The sequence below is a fragment of the Helianthus annuus genome, chromosome 15 (assembly GCF_002127325.2).
Source record: "Helianthus annuus cultivar XRQ/B chromosome 15, HanXRQr2.0-SUNRISE, whole genome shotgun sequence".
NCBI classification, from domain to species: Eukaryota; Viridiplantae; Streptophyta; class Magnoliopsida; order Asterales; family Asteraceae; genus Helianthus; species Helianthus annuus.
In genome coordinates, this window is record NC_035447.2 from 984021 (window position 1) to 1011594 (window position 27574).

Below are 27574 nucleotides of genomic sequence, written 5' to 3' on the forward strand. Positions count from 1 at the left end.
TTAGGCTACATGGTATGGTGCACATCATCCGCTACCTAGGCGTCACATCATAGTCCTCCCAAGGTTCATCCCCAAAATTTAGTGGAAATTGGAGGATGATCCTAGATGATCCTACCCCATCACTTTTTTATTTTTTATTTTTTTAATCTTCCACTTTTTTTAACATTTAACAAATAAATTAATAAAAATATTTTCATTAATATTAAAAAAACATTACATAAACTTAAAAAAAACATAAACTTAAAAAAATCCTAATAAATTAAAAAAACATAAACTTAAAAAAATCAACCACTTTAATGCTTCTTCATGATTTCGTTTTATAGTTTTTTCAAAGTCGGGTTCGGTTCGGGTTGAAAGGGTTGGAGATTAAAAGCACCCCGCATCATCAATTGTTGTAGGGCTTGACTTTGTTGCGGTTGAGCAAAAACGTTCGGTGAGTGTTGGAATGCAGCAAAGGCATTTGACGAATATTGAGAGAATTGGTTCGGCTCGATCGTCGGATAGTATCCTGGAACCGAGAAAACATTCGGGATGTTCGGTTGGGTCGGGTTGTTGGGGTTGTTCGAGTTGTTGAAGGGATCCATGATAGAAAATAATTTTATAAAAGTGGAAGATGTTTATAAAAAATGAGAGAGAGAGAGAGAGAGAGAGAGAGAGAGAGAGAGAGAGAGAGAGAGAGAGAGAGAGAGAGAGAGAGAGAGAGAGAGAGATGAGTTGTGGTAGATAAAAAGTGGGAAAATGGTGTAAAAACGGGAGGATTTATGTAGTTTTAGGAGAGATTTGGGTAAATTTTTGGAAAATAACCGTTCGTAATATTTTGAATTTGGAAATTTTGTTTTTTTTTAATTTTTAAACGGTAAAATGGCCTCAAAAGGTGTGAATTTTTGTCTTGGCATGGGCCGGCTCTAACGTCTAGCACTCGACGTTTAAGACGGGGATGGAGGGGGGCGGCACGGTGTTGGGACCGTCGCCGGTCCTGGACGGAGGGGGGACGTCCCCCATACCGCATAGCATTAGATTCGAATTCTGGACTTTTGTTTTTTGAAATGATTTTACCAAATTTATAAAAAATCTTGATACTTTTATAAAAATTACAAAAGTCAATGTTTCTTTTGAACGGCTATTTTTTTCCTCTTAAATACTTATAACTCCCAAAGATTAAACTTTTGTCTTCCCACAAGAGATAATTTCTCTTAACCACTAGACTAAAGCGTAAGTGGCAAAGTCAATGTAATTTATGATTTGACAATCACATGCAAGTCCCTCGATACATATCAAATAAATGAACTTCAAGCAAGTGGTTGATCCGAATTGAGCCTTTTAATTCCTCATGCATAAGTAGAATGAACCATAACTATTGTTATCACTCTCGCTTAAAATTGTTGTTTCTCTGTCTACACAACTCGACCTCCCATCCTTGATTTTTCCATGTGTATGTGTGTGAGAGGGAGAGGAAGAGATGGGTAAGAAGCATTCTTCAATGGTATGGGACATGAAGACCATGTTCCATTGTAGTATAGTCATGTTCTTCCTTGGAGGAGTAGCAACTTTAAGCTTTTATAGAAACAATAACCAAGAAGCACTGAGTAGCAACACTAAGGCTACTCATACTAATGCAACTACAATTACATCTACAACTGCAAATGCAAATATAGATGATATTAGTAAAAAGAACAGGACACAAGGTTTTGATCATCAAAGAAGGCGGAAAATCGCACCACCTTCCCTAATAGAAACCTGTGATTTGTTCTCCGGCAGATGGGTTCATGATAACAAGAGTCATTATCCATTGTATAAAGAAGATGAATGCCCTTTAATGCATGGTGATTTAGCTTGCCAAACGTATGGCAGAAAGGATTCTAAGTATCAACAATGGAGATGGCAACCCCATGGCTGTGACTTCCCTAGGTCTTTCTCTTTTGCTCTAACTTCTTCATGAAACAATAATTGAGTGTCAGTCCATATATGAAAGGGCGAAAATGGTACATATATCTGTTACATACCAAACAGGAGAACACAACCCAAAAGACTAGTCTGGTGGGTGAGGGAGCCCATTTGGTATATAAACCCCACATCAGTTGCCCATACAACCGATGTGAGACAAGTCTCATACCCTGCAATGGTATTAGTCCATAACAATATCGTGTTAGAATGGTACATCAAACGATTAATAATGCTTTTATAAAGTGGTCATGTGACTTTGTGTTGCCCAGGCATAAGGCCCGCCCGCATGACCATTTTCGCCATGTCGTACAGCCCACATGATTACTTCACTTTGTGTATCTATAGGAGCATACTATTCTATGTTGTTTGTAGTTTCTAATGTTTTCTCGTTTTGTCAAATAAACAGGCTTGATGGCAAAGCAATAGTAGAGAGACTAAAGGGTAAAAGGCTATTGTTTGTGGGGGATTCGGTAAACAGGAACCAATGGGATTCAATGATGTGCATGCTTTATTCTTCAATCCCAGGGAAAAAGAAACTTAAGCTTGGTCTCAATCGTACCTTGTACAGCTTTCAGGCCAGGGTAAGTATATATGTCCTACCTTTTATTTAGTGAACTACAACAAACGCACTAGGAAAATGACCATGAAAATCAAGGACGGATATATGTGTCAGTGAGTGCCGACGGGTCACGGATGGAAAGATCAAACTCCAAAATGAAAATATAATTTATTACCTTTGTCGACGACAATTCCTGTGCGACAAGAGACGGATATGTCCGTCGCTAAAAGCCCTCATGTTTTGTAGTGAAATTAGGAAAGCCTATCTTTAGCCCAGTTTTGTGTTCTTTGACTTGCTTATCAATAAAACTATGACGGTATATTGTCTCCTTTAGCAAAAAAATAAAAATAAAAATAAAAATAAAAATAAAATAGTTAAGCCTACACATTTTCTTCATATTCAAACATAAAGATATAGAGTTTGATTAATTTAGTTTAAATATATAAACTGAGTGTAACACAATTGATATTCACATTCATACAATATAAAACTATAGTATATTTGTTGTATTGATATATGGTAAAGGGCGTTGACAAGTGTTTAAAACATAACAGGACTACAATATGTCCATTGACTACTACTGGGCTCCGATGCTGGTCGAATCTAATGGTGATGATCCATCAAATCATAGCCTTAACCATCGAACGGTTCGAATCGAATCCATTGAGAAACATGCTAGGCATTGGGTTGATGCAGATATAGTTGTATTTAATACATATCTGTGGTGGAGATTACCCATTATAAGACTCTTGTAAGTTCATATAAGTGTAAAGAAAAACCTCTAGTTGTTACCTTAAATATTTTGCCAAATAAACTAACATGTAATCTGTCCTTTTGATTCCAAATTTCAGGAAGGGTCCTGGATCAGTGTTGGGTGGTCCTAATCAAGTGTACGATGAAATCGATAATGTGCGTGCGTATAAGAAGGTTCTCAAAACATGGTCTAAATGGGTACTTACACATATTAATCCGGCGAAGACGAAGATGTTCTTCATGGGCCTTACAGCAACTCATTCAAAGTATGATTTTTTTCTTCTAGGTGTTCTAGCAAAATTATATGTGTTTCAAGGACGGGTTCTGGACTTGTTTTGGTTTTGGGAGTTCACTACCCTACTCTAAAAGAATCTAACACCAGATATTCACATGGCAAGTGAACTTCTCAAATACGTTGAGATGGCAAAATGAGTTCCCTCCTTTGATTAGCGGATTCCTTAGAAACCAAAACAAGTTCGAAAACCTCCTAGAAGAGGTTATGATTTTGCTAGGTCGCCTAGAAATCAAAAAATTATTAGAACTACCAAACAAAAGAAACTTAACTTTTTTACTCTCTTTTGGCCTTTTGTTCTGTTATTAATAATTTCTTTTTCGTTCATAATTTGTAGAGCTAAAGATTGGGGAGGGAAGAACCAGGAAACATGTTACAAAGAGACAGAGCCGGTGACACTTGACGGATTCTGGGAAAGTGGAACGATTCCACAAATGCTAAGAATATTAGAGTCATCATTGAACAAGTTGAAAGCCAAAGGGGTGAATGTACAACTGATAAACATAACACAACTAACACAATATCGAAAAGATGCACACCCTACGGTTTATCGGAGACTATGGCGTCCCTTAACGGAAGAGCAAAAAAACAACCCACAACGTACTTCTGATTGTACACATTGGTGTCTTCCTGGAGTTCCCGACATTTGGAATGAGATTCTGTTGGCTTACATTTTTCCAACAATAAAAACTGCCAGTTAATTAATACACAATTATTGCTAGAAAACCAACAAAATGATAACACAATATTTTGTTTTGTGTAATATGAAACTATATATGTTATATGACATTTTAGATTCTTGATTTTTAGGATATTAATGTAGGAACCGTTCGCGTAATTTAAATAAAATAAAACAAATTTTATTAAATGATTACAATACAGAAATAAGAAAGTCTAAACAACTAAGTACAACTACAACTGAAAATAACCAAAGTACAAGAAAGGTGTAGAAGCAGAGTGGCTGAGGCACGTGTTCACACGCTTCCCTTAAAACAAATTCCGAGTTTCCGAGTTTCCCAGGAGTACTCGTTTTGTTTCCCAGGTTACAACAACCGGAGCAGAAGTACTGCCGGAATTCGCACAGGAACACGATGTCTACCTTGAAAGCTGCAAGAAAAAGATCAGAAGAATGTGGAGAGAGTTGTAGGTGCTGTTGTTTCTGGTCTCTTCTGCAGCTGGTTATGGAGCTGTATTTATACAGCTCGTAAGTCGAAACATTCAAAAAGGAATTAAAGAGAGGTTTAAATTGCATTAAACGTCTTCAATGCAATTTAATACGTCATTTAATTCTCAGTCAAAGACCGTTAACTCGTTAGTTTCGAAGCTGAACTGTAACTGCACTGTCATTCAATGTTGTAAGCTTTTGCGCGCGTGCGCGCGCAAGACACACTGGTGCGCGTGCGCCCAGGTCTGCACGCCCATGTGCGGTGCGTCCTTTTGGCTCACTGCCATGCGCGCGTGCGCCACACTGACTCAGGTCCATGCGCGCGTGCGCCACATCACATGTGAGCCAATACGAGCACGCCACACAGTCGCGCCGTATAGGCTCACTCTGGTGCACCGCGCACGCCCCAACAGGACCCATGCACCATGCGCAACCGCACGCCTTCGTGTACTCGCACGCGGACTGCCACGTCACGCACCTCGAACCTGCACGCCACTACAACCACTTGGTCCTTGCAGCCTCTATGATCCACCACGCGCACGTGGTCAAAATACAAAGGCGGCTCTCAAGCGGCTCGCAGCGATGCGAGCGTGCGAAGTGAAAAGTGCGCCATCAAAGCGCCACATTGCGCCTCATCACCCACGCCACGCGCGCACGAGCGAGTGTGTGCGAGTTAGGGTGCTCCGCACCCTTCGCGAGGACACTTAGTGTGTGCTTCCATGAAACAATAAGGATGGAGAGTTCACACTTAAATACCCATTTAAGTTCCATCTTTCCTCCGATGTGGGACAAGGTGCTACTTTCCCTTTTGTTTCAGCATTCAATGTTTCAAACACCCAACTTTGAGCATCGATATCTCATTCATCTTAGCTCCGTTTTGGACGTGGTTTAGTTCGTTGCGAAGCTCTTCCAACATAGAACACAAACGCACAAATAAATATATAAAACCCGCTCATTTTATTGTATTTATTTCTAGTCCAAAATAAGAAAAAATCATTTTCCTATATTTGTGAAAAATGCTATTTTCACCTATTTTTCCAACAATCCTCCACATGAAAAATGCTATTTTCATCAAATTTCCAACAATCCCCCACATGTATGGAAATGGATCTTTTCCTTACACTTTTCAACGATAAATTTCGACATTTGAGTATTGCAAGATAGGTAGGTTGTTACCTTTGAACCTTCTTTTGTGAAGCATACTTAGCTTACTAGCGGTTTGTAGACGCGATGTCCTTGAACATACCCCCACTTGTGTAAACGACAATACACTTCACACAATACTCTCCCTGGTTTGGCCAACCCCTCATTGTCGTGTCCTATTATGGTCCTGGAACACTAGCCTGGTTCTGCGAGAGCTCTAGGATCTACACACCCCACAAATCCATTTGAAGTTACCCCACTTCTCTCTAAGAAAGGTGATTCCTCTGAATCATTAAAAGCATCATGGTTATTTGATTTCCCGAAATCGTTAACCTTAATATGCTTAGCCTCAATTAAATGTCACTGACTGGAATGGACTAGTAAGTATATAATTCCCTTTTATGCTGTTTGGGGTACTCCCCCACAGTGACTCCTTTTTTGGTAATACGATTAAGTTGTCCTATTGAACTTAGATCTTGGGATCTCCAGTCAACTAAGTTAAGTTTCCCTCATATTCCCATTTACCACGGGCTTTAGTCTCATTCCTCTTGATGACATTTCTACTAACTCTCTGCTTAAGCCTTTTGTAAACGTGTCTGCAATGTTATCCTTTGATCTCACATAATCAATTCTGATAACACCCGTTGAGAGTAGTTATTGTACCGTGTTATGTCTACGTCACATGTGCCTTGATCTGCCATTGTACATCAAGCTTTGAGCTCTACCAATCGCGATTGGCTATCACAATGTACACATATGGCTGGCAAAGGCTTTGGCCATCTTGGAATATATTCCACGAATTGACGTAGCCATTCTGCCTCCTCGCCTGACTTATCCAAGGCGATACATTCGGATTCCATTGTGGATCTTGCTATGACCATTTGCTTAGAAGACTTCCAAGCAATAGCAGCTCCTCCCTGTGTAAACACGTAACCACTTGTTGATTTGGAATCTTTATTATCTGATATCCAGTTTGCACCAGTGTATCCTTCGATCACTGTTGGTTGTCGGGTATAATGCAGTCCATAATCTCTTGTGTATCTTATGTATCTAAGCACCCTCGTGATAGCCTTCCAATGATCCGCGCATGGATTGCTGGTGTATCTACTTAGCCTACTCACCGCGTAAGCCAAGTCGGGTCTAGTACATGTCATTAGATACATTAGACTGGCAATAATTCTTGAATACTCTAACTGAGCAACTCCATCTCCCCTATTTTTCTTGAGATGTTGGGATGTATCAACTGGAGTTCGAGCTACACTCGTGTCTCCCGAGTTAAATTTTTCAAGAATTTTATCCACATAGTGAGATTGACTTAACACAAGACCATCTTGGGTTCTTATGATCTTTACTCCAAGAATCACATCAGCTAAACCCATGTCTTTCATGTCAAATCTCGCTTTCAACATGCTTTTAGTAGCTTTGATAATTTTATCATTACTCCCAATGATAAGCATATTATCTACGTAAAGGCATAAGATCACATAACCTTCATTTGTGTCTTTGAAATAAACACATTTGTCGCACTCATTTATTTTGAAACCATTGTCAATCATGACATGATCAAACTTTTGGTGCCATTGTTTTGGTGCTTGCTTTAAGCCATACAAAGACTTGACGAGTTTACATAGTTTACCCTCTTGACCTGGGGATGAAAAACCTTCAGGTTGCTCCATGTAAATCTCTTCTTCTAAATCGCCATTTAGAAATGTGGTTTTAACGTCCATTTGGTGAACTTCCAAATTTCTTAAAGACGCTATAGCAAGAACCAATATAATCGAGGTTATGCGCGTCACCGGCGAGTATGTATCAAAGTAATCTAGACCTTCCTTTTGTCTAAATCCTTTAATCACCAACCTAGCCATGTACTTATCAATACTTCCATCATTTTTCATCTTCCTTTTGAATATCCAACGATATCCAAGTGGTTTGCAACCAGGTGGAAGATCTACTAACTCCCAAGAATGATTTTGCAATATAGAATCAATTTCATTCCTTGTTGCTTCTTTCCATTGAAGTCCGTCTGAAGACGAAACCGCTTCGCGATATGTATTGGGCTCGCCCTCAACCATATAGCTAACGAAGTCTGGACCGAAGGATTTTTCAACCCTTGGCCTTTTACTTCGCCTACGATCACTTTCTTCAACCTCAGGTTATTCATGTGTCTTATCATGAACTACCTCATCAACTGGTGTAGGTGAGCTTTCACCTACTTCAAAATTAGGTGTTGATGACGTTGCATGTGTTTGTCTTCTCAAAGGAAACACATTTTCAAAGTAAGACACAACGTTAGGATTCACCTCCATGATAGTGTTTACGTGTACATCAGGATTCTTGGACTCATGTACAAGAAAGCGATATGCACTACTTTGATGCGCATACCCAATAAATATGCAATCAATAGTTTTGGGTCCTATCCTAAGAGCCTTAGGAGGTGGTACAATCACCTTTGCTAGGCACCCCCACACTTTCAAGTATTTATATGAAGGCTTCTTCTTTTTCCATCATTGCGCAAACGTGACGGGTCGTGCCCGTATCAACCCACCATCCTTTTGGAGTGTTGGTCACAGTATTGACCTCATCCATCATTGCACTTTTGTCGGAAATCATTGCCACCAAAGGCATTCCGTCTTCATCCACCATGTGCGCACGCTCACGCTTTGGTTTCTTGCATTGGTTAGCCCGATGCCCCGGCTCATCACAGTTGTAACAAGTCCCTTGGAACGTCTGAGGTTTCTTTTTCACAACCCCTTTCTTCGGTCCAAGTTTGCTAGCCTTTGCTTTCTATTTTTCTTTTTTCCCCTTTCCCTTCGCGCCCTTAGAGGATTGCCCATGCTCAACCAGATTTGCGCTAGCACTAGTCTGCGCAAGGCTGCCTTTTTGGGCAATTCTATTATCCTTTTCAATCCGAAGACGAACAATAAGGTCCTCTATAGTCATCTCCTTTCGTTTGTGTTTAAGATAATTCTTAAAATCAACCCAACTAGGAGATAACTTTCAATCACTGTTGCCACTTGGAATGTCTCGCTAAGTGTCATGCCTTCCACAAAGATGTCATGTAGTATAATTTGGAATTCTTGGACTTGATTCATAATTCTTTTAGAATCAACCATTTTGAAATCCAAGAAACGAGCTACCACAAATTTCTTTGTGCCAGCATCCTCCGTTTTGTACTTCTTGTCCAAGGCATCCCGTAAATCTTTGGAAGTCTTGACATTGTAGTACACATAGCTTCGACAAATGAAATCCGAGTGCTTCCAAGCCTCTATCGTGCTCAGAGCCTGAGCGTTGGTCTCCCCTTCCGCAGGTTGGGGAACGGTTTCCGTTAAGAACCTCCCAAGGTTCATGGTGGCCAGATAGAAGAACATCTTCTGCTGCCACCTCTTAAAGTGTAGACCCGAGAACTTCTCGCGTCGTTCAGCGTGATTAGCCACTGTGGACGCTCCCACAGTGGTGGCGTTCAGGGGGGGGGGGTTCCCGTCACAACATTTGCGGTGTTGTTAACGTTGACATTTTCGTTCGACATGCTGAGAAAATTAAAATTTTAAAGTTTAGTCAAAAATTCTGATTTACGCAAAAACCAGAAGTAAACTAGTAAATTTTAATTTTACCATAAATTTACTGTTTAGGCTTCTAAGTCCAACTTTGAAGACCAAAAACAGAAAATTTTTAATTTATAAGAACTTACTGATTGGCTTCTAAGTCCAACTTTGAAGACCAAGTCAGAAAGTTTTTTTAGCAATTTAGGACAAGTTCTGAAGTAACCAAATTGTTTTCAACCAAAGTCGTTCCTTTGAAGAAGAAAACAACAAAAAAAATCTGTTTTTAAAACACAAACTGAGTGAATCAAAACTGGTTTGAGTCATAAAACAGAATGGTTTTGATTACACGAACGGTTTTAAAAATTTGTTTTAAAATTGTAGGAACCGTTTGCGTAATTTAAATAAAATAAAACAAATTTTATTAAATGATTACAATACATATATAAGAAAGCCTAAACAACTAGTACAATTACAACTGAAAATAACCAAAGTACAAGAAAGGTGTAGAAGCAGAGTGGCTGAGGCACGTGTTCACATGCTTCCCTTAAAACAAATTCCGAGTCTCCCAGGAGTACTCGTTTTGTTTCCCAGGGTACAACAGCCGGAGCAGAAGTACTGCCGGAATTGGCACAGGAAACCGATGTCTACCTTGAAAGCTCCAAGAAAAAGATCAGAAGAATGTAGAGAGAGTTGTAGGTGCTGTTGTTTCTGGTCTCTTTTGCAACTGGGTATGGAGCTGTATTTATACAGCTCCTAAGTCGAAACAGTCAAAAAGGAATAAAAGAGAGGTTTAAATTGCATTAAACGTCTTCAATGCAATTTAATACGTCATTTAATTCTTAGTCAAAGACCGTTAACTCGTCAGTTTCGAAGCTGAACTGTAACTGCACTGTCATTCAATGCTGGAAACTTCCGTGCGTGCGCGCAAGACACACTGGTGCGCGCGCCCAGTTCTGGACGCCCATGCGCGGTGTGTCCTTTTGGCTTACTGCCATGCGCGCGTGCGCCACACTAACTCAAATCCATGCGCGTGTGCGCCACGTCACCTATGAGCCTATACGAGCACGACACGCAGTCGCGCCGTATTGGCTCACTCTGGTGTGCCGCGCATGCCCCAACAGGACCCATGCACCCTAACTGCCACGTCACGCGCCTCGAACCCGCATGCCACTACAACCACTTGGTCCTTGCAGCCTCTGTGATCCACCACGCGGATGTGGTCAAAATACAAAGGCGGCTCTCAAGCGGCTCGCGGCGATGCGAGCGTGCGAAGTGCAAAGTGCGCCATTGATACGTGGTCGAAAACCGGTGCTTGTAATTTTTTAATTTGATGTTTTTACATAAGTTTAATTTCAAATAGCCTACTTTTGATTATATACTTGTTTTGCAGTTCTAGCAGTGTTTAAGGGGCTTTTCGGGAGCTTTACGGGTCACCAGAGTGAAAACGGGACCACCGGGACGCGAAACGGGTCAACCGGACTCAAGTTAGTGGAAAAATGGAGAAACAGACTTCTGGGCACCGTCGCCGACGCCCATATGGGTCGTCGCCGACGGTATGTATAAAGATCCGTCGTCCAAATCGTTCGTAGACAACGAGATTGACCGTCGGCTACATTTGGGAAAAATACGCATCGTCACTGACGGACACATCCACCGTCGGCGACGGCTCCTCCATGTTGACGCCGCGTTTGTTTGTTATTTTTGATGGTTTGACGAATTAAAACTAATTCTCACCAACCAAAACAGGAGTTACACTTACTTTGAGTTTGAATCTTCACTTAGGGAGCCTATTCTCATGACTTTTTCATCACTAATTTCACCTACCATCATCTTTATCAACCGAAGCAAGAACTGAATCAACACCATTTTTCCATTCCATAACCCTATTCCTCAACCATCCTTCCATCCATTACCATCTACCATTCCAAAACCTAACCACCATCTTTACCACTTCAAAGCTTCAAGATGATGATGTTCGAGTTCTCAATTTCCGGTGATAGCGTTCGTCATCCCATGGGCGGCTAAATTCTTGGAGGTTTCACCCCGGTGTAGGTTTTTGTAAGTTCTTAGGGTTTAAACATTGTATTTGAGATTCGATTTTTGACAAGTTGTGATTTGATTTTGAAACTTATGATAATTGTCTTGCATTGGTATTGTATTCGTGAATTGTCCAGTGAAGATTAAATTTGACTTTGCGAAATGTTTATGTGCAATTATGCCTTATCTAGGTTAGAGTTTACATGTTCTTGGTAACGAAGTGCATTGTGGTCTGTCACTCACGACGTTGATAGCTCTTGGCACCTAAGCCTCGTAACACTAAATTTGTTAATCATGTTTGCAATTGAATCGAATCTAAAACGTGTAGAAACCCTAGGACTTCAATCACCGAACCGGGTGTGAACCTTGTTTTCTTTACATTGTTCAAACAACCTTTTTCATTTCTTGCAATTTGTTAATCATTAGTTGTTAATCAATTAAATCAATTCTTCTAGTTTAAATTCACATCTTTCAACAAAACAAAAATACAAAAATATATCATAGCAAGCAACATAAAAGTGATAATTTCTACAAATCATTCAAAGTCCATCCGTAAACCACATACTCTTCGTGGTTCGACCCCTTGCTACCACTAGCTATCGTTAAGGGTAATTTGGACGATAAATATTATCTTTGACCGGAGCACGACACTCCGATCAAATTTTGGCGCCGTTGTCGGGGAGTGCATGCGCTTTGTGTTTGGATTATTGTTTGAATTTCGTGATTATCTGTTTAATTTGTTTAGTTTCTTTTTGCACTTTGTCTTTTTCCTTGTTACGAGGGTGTGTTACTTGTGCAGGTTACAGGTAGTGTATGCATACGAGAAACTTCGGGAGGACTTCACCGTTAGTCTACGAACCGGAAATCGATAGAGTTGTAAGAAGGAATTTAGCAAGCCGATTGGAAGCAACACTTGCTTCTAATCAAACCACTCAAACACCATAATTCACAACAACCATTGAAACCGATTCAATGGCAAACCAAAACTCGAACCAAAGCCTCAACCAAAACCAAAATCCGAACCAATTTCAATACCGAAGCAATTTCAATCCCGCCTAAAATGGTCAACCTATACCTCAAGAGCGACCGGGTGGTAATAACAACACCGGACCACCCACACCACCTTTCCAAAATCAAAATCCCAACAACACCCAAAGAACACCCCAAAAACAAAACCTTCATCGACAAACTTCCTTACCCATTAACCTTGATGACCAGAATGTCAATTCCGACCGTTGAGGTAATCGAGATCGTGGAAAACCCGCGAACGAAGACCCATTCTTCAACATAGACGATTTGAGGAATGCCATCCCTGATGATGAACGTATAGTGTTCCCGGTTATCAATTGCGGGAACATGTGAATGTGCATACGGAAAATTCAGATGATGGGGGATATTATGATGATCGGGCTAATGATGACGAAGATTGGGGGTATGTGAATTAGGGTAACATCTACAATGCAAGGAGGTTTGAAGATGATGAGTTTGGCTACCAAAACGTCAATTTCATGGGGAATGATGACTACGGGTACGGGGATAAGAGAAATGACGGTTACGAAAATAACCGCCAACCACGAAACAATAACCCAAGGAACCGGAATGATGGGTTTTACAATAACAACAATAATGCTAACCCTAACCGGATTCCTCGTTTCATGGGAGGAGGTAATCAAAGGGGTAACCAAGGTGGCAACAGAAGAGGTGATAAGGGAGGTGATAGAAGGGATAATCGAAGGCCAGTCAATCAAGAGGTTAACGGTCCACAACGTCGTCAACAACCTCCACAGGGAGTGAATGACCATTTTCGACCGGTGGTCACCGATAACGACTCTCCAATTGTGTGCGAAAAGAGAATGTTCGATTGCAAACCCCACTACATCAACATACTTCCCCATTTCAATGGGAGGTCTAATGATGAGTCGTACACGCATTTGGCGGAGTTTTCCTCCATTTGTAACACTATCAGGGGGCACAAATTTGCATTGGAGGAGGTTAAACTTCGATTGTTCCAATTCTCGCTAAAAGACAAGGCAAAGCAATGGTTTCTCACACTTCCGGCGAATAGTATCCGAACATGGGGTGAGATGCAAAAAGTCTTTCTCGATGAGTACTAATCGATGGCAAATATCGATGATGCTAGAGACGAAATTAGGTCTTTTCGCCAATTATCAAGCGAACCATTGCACGAAGCCTTTACAAGGTACAAAGAGTTGATTCGGAAATGCCCACATCACTAAATAGAAAAGTGGGAATTGGTGAAGTGTTTTGTACGTGGTTTGGATGATGCGACGTGGAATCGCCTCTAGTCAACGAGCAATGGAACTTTATTGAGCAATCATGAAGATGATGATTGGGAATTTCTCGAGCGGATGAGTAAGCGGTCTAAAGAAAATGAATTGGCCGATAGAGGCAAGAAACATCCCGTTTCCCGATCACTTCCCGATCTTGATTCTAAGGATCGAATTTCTACCTTAGAACGGGAAATGGCTAGTATGAAGAAGAGGGAGGTGAACGCGGTACAGTTTGCGGTGTGTGAAGAGTGTGGAGATATCGGTCATAGAACCGAGCAATGTCCAACAGTGCCGAGTGATTACACCGAGGAGGTAAACCAAGTGTATGGGGATCGAAAGCAAAATGACATGAACTCCAACACTTACCATCCGGGTTTGAGAAATCACCCTAATTTCCGGTATGGTAATGCCTCGAATTAAAGGAACCCGAATTTTCAATTGGGAAAACAAGGTGGGTCCTCGTATAACAATCGTCAAGGTGGTAACCAAGGGGGTTACCAAAGGAATTACAATCAAGGGGGTAACCAAGGGTATCAAAGCCGCGAAAGCAACTATCAACGGGGTTACAACCAAGGTGGAAATGGGGTTGTTGTCACACCCCGATTTCCACGTGTATCACCGGTGGGCCCGGTGGGGGATTACCGTGACGATGTTGGCAACAATATAGTCAAACCACACAATTATATAATTGCACAGCGGAAGCTTAAAGAAATATATATACTTCAACCTCTAGTTGTAATATCAAATGTATTACAGAAGTCGAATATATCCACAGCGGATCAAAATAAAAATATTGTTCGTTCAGATGCAGCATCAAGCTTGCGAGACTTATCACGATGCTAGGAAGCTAATACCAGCCAAATTTCGTATAGTACCTGCACTTAATCTTTTGGGGAAAATACGTCAGTTTACACTGGTAAATACGTTCAACTGACACATTTGAAAATGTTTATTAAAATTGATTTGAATGCATAAGGCACAAATTCTTTTATAACTTGGGAAAATCATAATAATCTTGTGAACGTATTACATGTTCGTTTATGCGTTCAGTAGCCCGGATCATGCCAGGTTAAAGATTAATAGACACACCACATTGCGTAAAACCGTAGTATAGAAACCAACGGCTACGTTTTTTAATTAAATGTCGACAATATATACCGGGTGTACGCCTACACCGGAATGTCGAGGTCGTGGCCATTTCGTAAAATGATGCCAAGAATATCCGGGACAACGGTCAATAACCCCCCCAAAGGCTTTTAAGAAACAAAACTGTTTAAATGAGCCGATCATATTATTCAATAAACCACCTAAGCGATGGAAAATATAATGCTCAATCAAGCGGTATTAACATACCGTATCCCAAGCCCGTATAGGGAAAATAAGTTAAAGTATTTACCTTTGCAAGTATATTCCTTAATTTGATTAAATCACCGATAGATTTTACTGGGGCTCCTAATCTGGAACGAAGGTTTTAATTAACCTCTTAGAATCCTAACGAGTCTTTATATTGGCCATAGCCTAGACCGGTTGGTTTCGAAATGTGAATACGGTTTAATCGCGCGAAAAGGCGAAAACCGAGAATGGAGTGTGATTCTGACCAAAAAAGTTCAGAGACTCGTTTTATATGGGTTTAAGGTTCACACTCTGGATTTTGGGGTCCAAATAATATAATTTGACCCGTATCGGCTAATTTATGAAAACTAGTTTCATAAGCCGAACCGTGCGCGCAATAGGCGAAACGGTTAACCATGAGAGTCTTACGCTTATTTCCTAAGTCAATCTGCCTTAAAGAGGTTGTGGTATCAGTAGGATACCTTCCGTGATGCCCGTAACGAGTTTAAGTTAATATTATGCCCCGTAGGGGTTTTTCGGTCATTTTAAAGACTTTTAAAAGGCTTTTCGAGTTCTATAGGAAATCTGAGTTTCCCGAACAGTTTATAAAGTCTAAAATACTTTATTTATTATTTAAAATCAGTAGCAACTGGAATCGGGTCAAAAGACCTTGTAGAACTCAAGTTTTGGCCGAAAAGGGCATATTCGGTATTTACCGAACCGTAGCCATAACCGCAGGTTATGAGCAAGGTAAAAATTATTAAAAATCTTTAAAATTCCAAAAATATTATTTTACTACAGTGGGTAAAAGTTTTGGTGACGAATTCTTGGTTTAGATAGGCGTTATGTTAATTGCGCCGTTTATTACAAAAGTTTCTTATAAATGCGCTATTTAGCATAACTCTCATTCTAGACCTCGGATCGACGTGAAACTTTAAGGACATGCTTATAATTTAATAGGCAAGGCTCTGGTCCTTTCACGTGTCCGAAATACTCGTTTCATTTTCAAAATGGCGTTACGGTCAACTTTTAGGCGATTAACGGAAACGCGTAAAAGACTTGGACAAATCATGAACCGATCACAGAGGTTTATACCATCATAACCTGGTCCTAAGAGAGTCCTAAGGCATATCTATACCTCACTAAAACGGGTCAAAACTGAAGTCAAAGCAGAAGTCAAACTTTTGCGACATTCGGCTCCGAACCGGTTCAATATAGCAAATAGTCGATTCAAACGAGCGCAAACAAGTTTATATACTTAATATCATGTTTTACGAGTGTCTAAACAGGTTTCATAGCATATACATTACAGATTATGCTTAAATCGCAAAAATAGCTTTCTGTTGACTTTTTAAGCATTCGTTTGACTCGACATTTGAGCTGGTTAGTGTGGTGATCAGAGGGAACCCTTTTAGAGGTTTATTACCCACATGAATACCAACTCATAACTACCTTTGATTCGTCATAAGACTGAACCATTACGGATTTATTTTAATGTCAAACCGTATTTACGACGGTTTGGTTTTTAGCTATATACTAAGTACAATTCAAACCACAAAGGATCTAATGAACTTACAGAAGTTAAGACTTGATTATAGAACAGAGAAGAATGCTTGGAAGCTCTTAGAATGATCAGATGAGTGAGTTTGAGTTGTGATGAACTTATGAACACAAGCTCGTTATTTATAGCCAAAGACATGGTCCAAGATCATCACACAATGGTCTACAAGTGCTCATGGATGATGGGCAGGTGTCCCTAAGTGTTATGGGTCGAGTAGGGGGCGCCCATGACCCTGGAAAACCCATACATTAATGTCTTGCCGCTTAAAGGAGCCAACAGCCATAATTCTGTCGCTGGGCATCGCTTACGGACCGTATCGCTTCGGCCTTGCGGTCCGTAAGCCAGAGGCGGATCAAGCACAATCATCCACCTCCTTACGGTCCGTAAGGCATACCCTATACGGTCCGTAAGGGGTTAAAAATAAATCTTTTTCAAATCTTTTTGTAATGATTATAGGATCCTTGTAATTAATTACCTGACCTTTCGGGTTTGAAGGGGTAACTTTGCGATAAGGCCCTCGATTATTTACGATTAGGGACCTCGCGTTATTTACCCGTATCGTTAAGCCCCTGGTTAATTTATTTATTATTCAGAAGGCCTTAATTTATATTATTGACGCTTTTAACCCTTCTCCTACGAATTCGATCGTAACTTTCTTGTTTCATAACGAAACTTCGCGAAATTTATATATTACTTTCTAGTGAGTGTATAATACTGTTACAAAGCTTTGGGAACGTTAAAGGGTCACTCAGAGGTATAATTAAACATGTTGACACGGTTAACCCCTGTAGCTTGAAATCTCTCACTTTCTTTCGCGTTTCGCTTCCGTACGATCTATGATTTATTCGTTTGAAGGTACAAGCATTATTTAGGGTTACTATACAGTATATTTGCCCTTGTTGACATTTATAACCCTCGAATTTACATACTTTCAAGGTTTGTCAAATTTAGTCCTTTATTTAATATAGATGCCACGTGTAATTAAACGACACGTGTTAACGCATCATTGGACACAAAAATTCGAGGTGTTACATCCTTACCCCCTTAAAATAAATCTCGACCCGAGATTTACTCAAATAAATAGGGGTACTTTTCTTTCATTGTAGCTTCGACTTCCCACGTATATTCGGGACCCCTACGAGCATCCCATTTGACTTTTACAATCGGTACGTGTTTTCTGCGAAGCTTTTTCACCTGTCGATCTTCGATCGACAGAGGTTTTTCTACGAACTTTAAGCTCTGATCTATATGCACATCTGTCTGTGGAATCACCAATGATTCATCGGCTAAACACTTTTTGAGATTGCAGATGTGGAACACATTGTGAATTCCATTGAGCTCTTCAGGAAAATTCAATTTATAGGCAACTGATCCGACACGTTCAATGACCTCAAAAGGTCCTATGTATCTCGGACTCAGCTTGCCCTTCTAGCCGAAACGCATCACTCCCTTCCAGGCTGACACTTTAAGCAATACCTTTTCACCTACTTCGAAGTGAAGGTCCTTACGCTTCGGATCAGCGTAACTCTTCTGCCTATTGAGACGTTCCCGAATCTGGACAATCTTGTACGTCGTCTGGAAAACTATCTCTGGTCCCGATAATTGGACCTCTCCCACTTCCGTCCAACAAACAAGCGATCTACATTTCCTACCGTATAATGCCTCGAAAGGCGCAGCCTTTATGCTGGTATGGTAGCTATTATTGTAGGAGAATTCGATTAGGGGTAGGTTCTTATCCCAGTTACCACCTAAATCGATTGCACATGCACGAAGCATGTCTTCTAGCGTTTGGATAGTACGCTCACTTTGACCGTCCGTCTGTGGATGGTAAGCCGTACTAAAGTTTAAACGCGTGCCCAAAGATTGCTGGAAACTCTTCCAGAAATGAGACGTGTACCTGGTATCTCTGTCGGAGATAATAGTCACAGGTATGCCGTGTAAGGCTACAAACTTATCAACATAAAGTTGGGCTAACATGTCGGAGCTATACGTCTCCTTGATGGGTAAGAAATGAGCTGATTTAGTCAGCCTATCGACTATAACCCATATTGTATCGTTTCCTTTCCTGGTTTTTGGTAACTTGGTAATAAAATCCATAGTTACACATTCCCACTTCCACTCGAGAAGCTCAGGCTGTTGTAGCAAGCCAGACGATTTTGGTGCTCGGCTTTGACTTGAGCACAAGTCAAGCACTTTGCTACATGGGCGGCTACAGACTTCTTCAAGCCTATCCACCGATAGTTCGCCCTTAAGTCTTGGTACATTTTATCTGCACCAGGATGGACCGAATATTTGGAACTATGGGCTTCCTGGAGGATAACATCTCGTAGTCCCCCATACATCGGAACCCATATACGTCCGTTCAGTCTAAGGATTCCATCCTTGCTAAGAGTCAACTGCTCCTCAGTTACTCCTAACTTTTCATTGGGATAATTAGCTTCCAACACAGCCTCTCGCTGTGCAGCTAATATCCATCAAATTGTTCTTGACCTCAATGCTCTTGGCATTGATCCGAATAGGTTTTACCCTTTCTTTTCTGCTCAGGGCATCAGCGACTACATTCGCCTTGCCGGGATGGTACCTGATCTCGCAATCATAGTCATTCAAGGTTTCCATCCAACGGCGTTGCCTCATGTTCAACTCCTTCTGGTTGAACAGGTGCTGGAGGCTTTTGTGATCAGAATAAATCACAAATTTAATACCATAAAGGTAGTGCCTCCATAATTTTAGTGCAAATACAACGGCACCCAACTCCAAGTCGTGGGTGGTGTAATTCTTTTCGTGCACCTTTAATTGTCTTGAAGCATAGGCAATCACCTTGCCCTTCTGCATAAGCACGCACCCCATCCCTGTGTGTGATGCGTCGCAGTAAACTACGAACTCATCAGTACCTTCCGGTAATGTCAACACAGGAGCGTTGCTCAGCTTCTGCTTCAGGATTTCGAAGGACTCTTGCTGCTTTGGGCCCCAAATAAACTTTTCTTTCTTCTTGGTCAGGGAAGTTAAGGGCGCAGCAATCCTCGAAAAATTCTCAATAAACCTCCTGTAGTACCCTGCCAATCCCAGGAAACTACGAATTTCGGTAGGCGTCTTTGGCTCTTGCCAGTTCATGATTGCCTCTACCTTAGCGGGATCCACCTGGATACCACGCTCACTCACAACGTGACCCAAAAACTGAACCTCTCTTAGACAGAATTCACATTTCGAGAATTTGGCGTAGAGTTTCTCACGTTGTAGCAATTCGAGAATGCAACGGAGGTGCTTCTCGTGGTCAGCTTGGCTTTTAGAATATATAAGGATATCGTCGATGAAGACGATGACAAATTTGTCCAAGTACGGCTTGCAGACGCGATTCATGAGATCCATGAACGCAGCCGGTGCATTTGTGAGCCCAAAAGGCATCACTAGAAACTCGTAATGACCATAGCGAGTCCTAAATGCTGTCTTGTGTACATCTTCATCTCTGACCCTTAGCTGATGATAGCCCGACCTCAAGTCGATCTTCGAGAAATAGCTTGCTCCTTGCAGTTGATCGAATAGATCGTCTATCCTTGGTAAAGGATATCTATTCTTTATGGTAACTTTATTTAGCTCACGATAGTCGATGCACAACCGCATCGATCCGTCCTTCTTCTTTACAAATAGGACAGGTGCTCCCCAGGGAGACGAACTAGGTCTGATAAAGCCTTTGGCCAACAGTTCATCCAACTGGGTCCTCAGTTCCGTCATTTCCGTCGGAGCTAGTCTGTAAGGCGCTCTCGCTATAGGAGCTGCTCCAGGTATGATATCTATTCTGAATTCCACTTGTCTATCTGGTGGTAAGCCAGGTAGTTCTTCGGGGAAAACCTCGGGATATTCAGAAATAACAGGAAGATCCTCTATCTTTGGCTTAGGTTCTTCAATTATCACCTGAGCCATGTAAATGACGCAGCCTCTGTTTAAACACTTAGAAGCTTTGAGCATAGATACGTCCTCGGGTAACCCGTACTGCGTGTCTCCTCGAATGGTAAGCGATTCACCACTCGGAGTCTTTAGCACTATATGCCTTTTGCCGCAAATGATTTGGGCCTGATTACGGGATAACCAGTCCATGCCTAGGACTATGTCGAAACCCGCTAGTTTGAAGGGAAGTAGAGATAGGGGAAAAGAATGGTTCTTAATGGACATTTCACATCCCTCTAGAACAGTAGAGACGGTTTCTATCGTGCCGTCTGCTAACTCTACCTCGTATTTCATATCTAGGGTTTTGATCGGCATATTCAATAATTTGCAAATTTTTGGTCTACGAAGGATTTATCGGCGCCTGAATCGAAAAGTACTCTTGCAAATATATTATTTACGAGAAAAGTACCTGTAAGCACATTGTCGTTCAACACAGCCTCCTTTGCATCCATGCGGAAGACTCTAGCATTAGTCTTCTTTGTCTCTTCCGCCTTTCTGGCGTTCTTAGGGCAGTTGCTCTTGATATGCCCTTTTTCATTGCAACCATAGCAGTTCGCATCCTTGATCTTCTTACAATCCACAGTCTTATGATCCTTGGACTTGCATAGTCCACAGGAAGAAGTCTTTGGCTGCGATTGTGAATTCGACGCAAACCTACATTTCCCAGAGTGGGGTTTCTTGCAGATTTTGCAGTTGGGTCTTTCTCCAGCTTGCCCATCCTTCTTCGCCTCAGCCCCTCTCTTGCCGTCACCATTTCCACGGTGCTTCTTTCCTGACCTTCGTGAGGTATCATCCTCACGTTTCCTCTTCTCAGCCTCCTTGCTCCTTAGCGTCTTCAGACGGACAGCATCTAATGTTAGAGACAAGGAGAGGTCAGTAACTGACCTGAAGGTCGTCGGCCGAGAGGCCTTCACACTAGCCTTTATCGCAGGCTCTAATCCCCCAATGAAACGGGCGATTCTTCTGGACTCCGGTGTCACAAGGTACGGCACCAGGCGAGACATCGTATTGAAGCTCGTTAGATAGGCCTGGCAGTCCAGGTTCGTCATTACTAGTGACACAAAGTCAGCCTCGAACTTCTCAACCTCATGTTGAGGGCAGTAGTTTTCCTTTATGAGAGCAATACATTCCTCCCATGTCATTTTGTATAAAGCAGACTTACCTGACGCCTGCACCAATGCCCTCCACCATGCCAGGGCCTCGCCCTTAAATGACTGGGACACAAACTTCACCACATCCTTCTCTGCGCACCCACTGATGTCCACAATAGTATCCATCTCATCTAGCCAGGTGATACAATCAACAGCACCCTTCTCCCCTATAAATTCCCGGGGCTTACAAGATACGAAATACTTGTAGGTGCAACCCTTGGCACCAGATGCATCAGTGTATTCTCGTTCACGACGAATACTATTTTCAGCTGACGAGTGATTGTCGTCATCTTTCTTGGGTTGAGAGGGTGGTTTGGAGTGCGTCTTTGGTTTGGAGAGTGGTTTTGTTACAGATCTGCTATGAGACTCAGTGTATTGACGATCAAGAGCTGCCTGAACAGCATTGTCAATCAGAGCCTTTAGCTCTGCGCCGGTCAGATGCACCTGCGCATTATCGTAATCATCTTCGCTTGTATGGCTGTTTACTCCGTTAGGATCCGCCATTGTAACTTGAATCTGTTACAGAAGATAACAAAATTTTATTTAGAAGCTTATTATGGAATTGTCTTTTATGACAATTCGTTAACCATGGTAACAGAGACCATATTTGGTTAACTTATCACTCACTTAGTTTTAGGATTTGAATATATCCTATTTTAGCTATAACAATAATATTGGCGGCATAAAGCCTAATCACGAGGATGTTTTATAATATCAGCCGAGATTACAGAGAATCAAAGGCATAGAGGTTTGAACCGTAGTTCTCATACCCCTTCCTGGCAGGGAGTCATAGACCACCACTGTCTTTTGTCTTTATAAGACGATTATTACGGCCCATAGGCATTACACCACTAATGGATGTTTTAATAAGATTGGCCCGTAGGCACTACATCACTAATGGATGTTTTAATAAGATTGGCCCGTAGGCACTACATCACTAATGGATGCTTTAATAAGATTGGCCCGTAGGCACTACATCACTAATGGATGTTTTAATATTTTGATCACCTTTATTGGTGATTTTGCCCATGATTTATAAATTATTTAGTTGGGTCTTTGGAATCCTTTTAAAGGATTATTATATAAGAATGAAGTGTGTGATTTTAACGAATCACATCTGCCATGATCGTCAACATGCTTGCAGAGGTTAAAGTGAATCTGAATCTTTTAATTAGGTCGTACCATCTTGACCGGATCTTAAAAGACACCAGGCTAGGTTTCACCCTTAAGATTCTTTATTTTGGCAGATCAATTTAAAAGGTATGGTTTTGTTTTATTTCATATTTATTAAAACAAAACTCATAACATACATTCCATAGTTTTAATTATTATCACACATTGCCCTAAACGGGTCCTTAAACAGTACATACCTTTATAAAGGTTTAAATAAAAGATAGGTCCATACAGGGACTAGTACACGACATGTGTCCTTGTAGGATTTAACGGATAAGTCCATGTAAGGACTAAAATACGATAAGTGTCCACGCATGGACTTATTTTAAAGTAGAAATTACATTAGTATAACCATAAGGGCTAGTGGTCACGTTTCTTCTTTTTGCCCTTTAATAGGTTTGCTAAGCCTTTGAGAAATCCTCGGTGGCTCTTTTTCTCTTCCTCAAACTCTCTCTCCACACGATCTAGTCGTTGGAGTATCTCTTCCTGCTCAGGAGGAGAGAAACGTGGTTGAGGTGCTGGTTGCGGAACTGGAGGTCTTGGTGGTGCTGGATACCCATGAGCTGAGTAATCCGGTATTCCTCTATTTCCGTCTGGATAGCGGGCGTTATATCTCGCCGCTACCACATATGGGTCGCGTTCGTAATTGTAGTTGTAGTGAGCTTGCGACGTTGGCTCGAACGGATTATAGCCCGTTGCATACGGAGGTAATGGGCGGTCGTCCCCAAATGGTGCGAGGATGGCGCAACTGGTGCGGAGTTCGCCTCTTGAACTGGGCTTGAAGGCCCTTCCTCCGGTACGGATGGATAGTGGCTACCACTTGAATGTCGAGGGGTGCTAAAGTGGAACTCCCCTCCACGGGTAGACATCCGTGCGCCTGATCTTCTACGCCTTGGCGGATCTGGCATTACTGGCTGAGTTGGTGGGGGAGACGGTGGCGTCACTGCCTCGAAGTGTGGATCCTCGGAGGGATCCCGCGGATGTTGCTGCTGCTGCTGCGATGTTTGTTGAGATGGTGTATAATACCACTCATGTTGATCAAACAAGGCCATGAAGCTGTCTGGGCCTTGGTACTGCGGACCATGATATGAAGATCCATCGGAGATCTCAATCGGGTGCGTGGGCGTACCACGAGCTGGTTCTGTAAGATCCGTGTCTTCGTCCATGTGATCTTCCAAGAAATGGTCTTGCGGCCCTAGCGGAACAAATCCAGCAGGTTCCTGTATGTAGTCAGCCGGATTAAACTGACCTCGGAAGTATGGGGTAGGATCACCAAAGGCACGGTGAGACACCGAGCGCTGTAGCGGTATGTAGGATGGCTGGGGGTTGTTCGGATCATTTTCGGAATCTGGTCCGAAAGAGTGTCGGTAAGATGGTGTCGAACTGTGTGAGGTCGAATGCCTCGCTGGTTCGTAAAGGTCTCTTCATCGTTGTGGTTCTTCGCTCCTTGTCATCGAAGGAGGTCGTGTACCTGACGGTCCAGCTTCATGATCGTTGTGAGTAACGATCTCTCATCGGCCTCTTCTTCCCCTTCCGCGTCCTCAGAAGATAACAGGTGGCATTTTCCTGCTTCAAAACTTATTAAAAATCATAATAAAAATAAAGACAAAAAGGAGTATTAATCCAAATTTGTCCTAAGTTATTGTCTAGACTCCAGTATGTGCAATTGTGTCGTTGAGATTAAACACTTTAGGGTAGTGTTTAATTCACTCAATGTTAGCTCTAATACCAACCTGTCACACCCCGATTTCCACGTGTATCACCGGTGGGCCCGGTGGGGGATTACCGTGACGATGTTGGCAACAATATAGTCAAACCACACAATTATATAATTGCACAGCGGAAGCTTAAAGAAATATATATATACTTCAACCTCTAGTTGTAATATCAAATGTATTACAGAAGTCGAATATATCCACAGCGGATCAAAATAAAAATATTGTTCGTTCAGATGCAGCATCAAGCTTGCGAGACTTATCACGATGCTAGGAAGCTAATACCAGCCAAATTTCGTATAGTACCTGCACTTAATCTTTTGGGGAAAATACGTCAGTTTACACTGGTAAATACGTTCAACTGACACATTTGAAAATGTTTATTAAAATTGATTTGAATGCACAAGGCACAAATTCTTTTATAACTTGGGAAAATCATAATAATCTTGTGAACGTATTACATGTTCTTTTATGCGTCCAGTAGCCCGGATCATGCCGGGTTAAAGATTAATAGACACACCACATTGCGTAAAACCGTAGTATAGAAACCAACGGCTACGTCTTTTAATTAAATGTCGACAATATATACCGGGTGTACGCCTACACCGGGATGTCGAGGTCGTGGCCATTTCGTAAAATGATGCCAAGGATATCCGGGACAACGGTCAATAACCCCCAAAGGCTTTTAAGAAACAAAACTGTTTAAATGAGCCGATCATATTATTCAATTAACCACCTAAGCGATGGGAAATATAATGCTCAATCAAGCGGTATTAACATACCATATCCCAAGCCCGTATAGGGGAAATAAGTTAAAGTATTTACCTTTGCAAGTATATTCCTTAATTTTATTAAATCACCGATAGGTTTTACTGGGGCTCCTAATCTGGAACGAAGGTTTTAATTAACCTCTTAGAATCCTAACGAGTCTTTATATTGGCCGTAGCCTAGACCAGTTGGTTTCGAAATGTGAATACGGTTTAATCGCGCGAAAAGGCGAAAACCGAGAATGGAGTGTGATTCTAACCAAACAAGTTCAGAGACTCGTTTTATATGGGTTTAAGGTTCACACTCTGGATTTTGGGGTCCAAATAATATAATTTGACCCGTATCGGCTAATTTATGAAAACTAGTTTCATAAGCCGAACCGTGCGCGCAATAGGCGAAACGGTTAACCATGAGAGTCTTACGCTTATTTCCTAAGTCAATCTGCCTTAAAGAGGTTGTGGTATCAGTAGGATACCTTCCGTGATGCCCGTAACGAGTTTAAGTTAATATTATGCCCCGTAGGGGTCTTTCGGTCATTTTAAAGACTTTTAAAGGGCTTTTCGAGTTCTACAGGAAATCTGAGTTTCCCGAACAGTTTATAAAGTCTAAAATACTTTATTTATTATTTAAAATCAGTAGCAACTGGAATCGGGTCAAAAGACCTTGTAGAACTCAAGTTTTGGCCGAAAAGGGCATATTCGGTATTTACCGAACCGTAGCCATAACCGCAGGTTATGAGCAAGGTAAAAATTATTAAAAATCTTTAAAATTCCAAAAATATTATTTTACTACAGTGGGTAAAAGTTTTGGTGACGAATTCTTGGTTTAGATAGGCGTTATGTTAATTGCGCCGTTTATTACAAAAGTTTCTTATAAATGCGCTATTTAGCATAACTCTCATTCTAGACCTCGGATCGACGTGAAACTTTAAGGACATGCTTATAATTTAATAGGCAAGGCTCTGGTTCGTTCACGTGTCCGAAATACTCGTTTCATTTTCAAAATGGCGTTACGGTCAACTTTTAGGCGATTAACGGAAACGCGCAAAAGACTTGGACAAATCATGAACCGATCACAGAGGTTTATACCATCATGTAACCTGGTCCTAAGAGAGTCCTAAGGAATATCTATACCTCACTAAAACGCGTCAGAACTGAAGTCAAAGCAGAAGTCAAACTTTTGCGACATTCGGCTCCGAACCGGTTCAATATAGCAAATAGTCGATTCAAACGAGTGCAAACAAGTTTATATACTTAATATCATGTTTTACGAGTGTCTAAACAGGTTTCATAGCATATACATTACAGATTATGCTTAAATCGCAAAAATAGCTTTCTGTTGACTTTTTAAGCATTCGTTTGACTCGACATTTGAGCTGGTTAGAGTGGTGATCAGAGGGAACCCTTTTAGAGGTTTATTACCCACATGAATACCAACTCATAACTACCTTTGATTCGTCATAAGACTGGACCATTACGGATTTATTTTAAAGTCAAACCGTATTTACGACGGTTTGGTTTTTAGCTATATACTAAGTACAATTCAAACCACAAAGGATCTAATGAACTTACAGAAGTTAAGACTTGATTATAGAACAGAGAAGAATTCTTGGAAGCTCTTAGAATGATCAGATGAGTGAGTTTGAGTTGTGATGAACTTATGAACACAAGCTTGCTATTTATAGCCAAAGACATGGTCCAAGATCATCACACAATGGTCTACAAGTGCTCATGGATGATGGGCAGGTGTCCCTAAGTGTTATGGGTCGAGTAGGGGGCGCCCATGACCCTGGAAAACCCATACATTAATGTCTTGCCGCTTAAAGGAGCCAACAGCCATAATTCTGTCGCTGGGCATCGCTTACGGACCGTATCGCTTCGGCCTTGCGGTCCGTAAGCCAGAGGCGGATCAAGCACAATCATCCACCTCCTTACGGTCCGTAAGGCATACCCTATACGGTCCGTAAGGGGTTAAAAATAAATCTTTTTCAAATCTTTTTGTAATGATTATAGGATCCTTGTAATTAATTACCTGACCTTTCGGGTTTGAAGGGGTAACTTTGCGATAAGGCCCTCGATTAATTACGATTAGGGACCTCGCGTTATTTACCCGTATCGTTAAGCCCCTGGTTAATTTATTTATTATTCAGAAGGCCTTAATTTATATTATTGACGCTTTTAACCCTTCTCCTACGAATTCGATCGTA

The 27574-nt window shown here is 41.4% G+C and overlaps 1 protein-coding gene across 1 annotated transcript; it reads left to right on the forward strand.

Annotated features, from left to right (window-relative positions):
• Positions 1-1459: 1459 nt before the first annotated feature.
• On the forward strand, positions 1460-12307 carry LOC118487242 (protein trichome birefringence-like 34). The gene is made up of 7 exons (XM_035983904.1): positions 1460-1842; positions 2351-2525; positions 3058-3254; positions 3355-3522; positions 3886-4148; positions 10789-10951; positions 12235-12307. The coding sequence occupies exons 1-7, from the start codon at positions 1460-1462 to the stop codon at positions 12305-12307; spliced, it is 1422 nt and encodes a 473-aa protein (XP_035839797.1).
• Positions 12308-27574: the final 15267 nt, after the last annotated feature.